The following is a 691-nucleotide window of genomic DNA, read 5'->3' on the forward strand; positions in this document are numbered from 1 at the left end:
AAATAATGTTCTTTTTAGCAACATCATATGACCCCTTTAAACGACAACACTTCAAATATATGAGTCAGTTAAATACTAATAGTGGATACTTACAGCACTGGACTCAAACATGACCTTCACATCTCCAGTCACAACAGGTCCTTCCTGTAAACTGATGATCACTGCATTGTTACCAGTGTCAGGAAACACCTGGAGAAAAAAAAAACATGACAGGACGTTCAGGAATGTAGCTACATAGTATTGTGCTTAGATAAGTGTTTAGTACGCTTAAAGTTGCTTGCTTTGCCCTTTTTATATAGAACATAGAGAAACGTGCTAAACCTGACAATCATGATTAGCTTTAGATACTTACCGCACAGTTCTGCTGTTTGGCACAAACACACTGGAAGACAAGCTCTCGCTTCACTATGATCTTCACCTTCAGGTCGCTCCCGTTACCCTTCCCTACACCTGAACAACAACCACAGCCATGGGAAAAGTACACTGCTTCTATACAAGCTACCATAGTTTTTCCTTTGTTTACTTAAAGTGAGATTTCATACCTAAATATTAAATTGTATGAAAATACATTTTAATATTGAATATATAATTCAATATGAATATTTGCAATATATTATTTCACATTCAATATGTTTAAAGATACAAAATATGTCATATACAAAATATGTCATATTCAATATATATATATATA

At 33.9% G+C, this 691-nt stretch overlaps 1 protein-coding gene across 2 annotated transcripts in view; it reads right to left on the bottom strand.

Moving 5' to 3' along the window:
• LOC107555148 (phosphatidylinositol 3,4,5-trisphosphate 3-phosphatase TPTE2) overlaps nt 1–691 on the bottom strand; it is a 10,082-nt gene that overhangs the window by 1,573 nt on the left and 7,818 nt on the right. For both annotated transcript variants that reach the window (XM_016237845.1, XM_016237846.1), the window contains exons 16-17: nt 353–450; nt 94–189 (exon numbers count right to left, since the gene is read on the bottom strand). In XM_016237845.1, the coding sequence (XP_016093331.1) occupies nt 94–189; nt 353–450 (194 nt within the window). The remainder of the gene's footprint in view (nt 1–93; nt 190–352; nt 451–691) is intronic.

The sequence above is a fragment of the Sinocyclocheilus grahami genome, unplaced genomic scaffold, assembly GCF_001515645.1.
Source record: "Sinocyclocheilus grahami isolate Dianchi unplaced genomic scaffold, SAMN03320097.WGS_v1.1 scaffold526.1, whole genome shotgun sequence".
Lineage (NCBI taxonomy): Eukaryota > Metazoa > Chordata > Actinopteri > Cypriniformes > Cyprinidae > Sinocyclocheilus > Sinocyclocheilus grahami.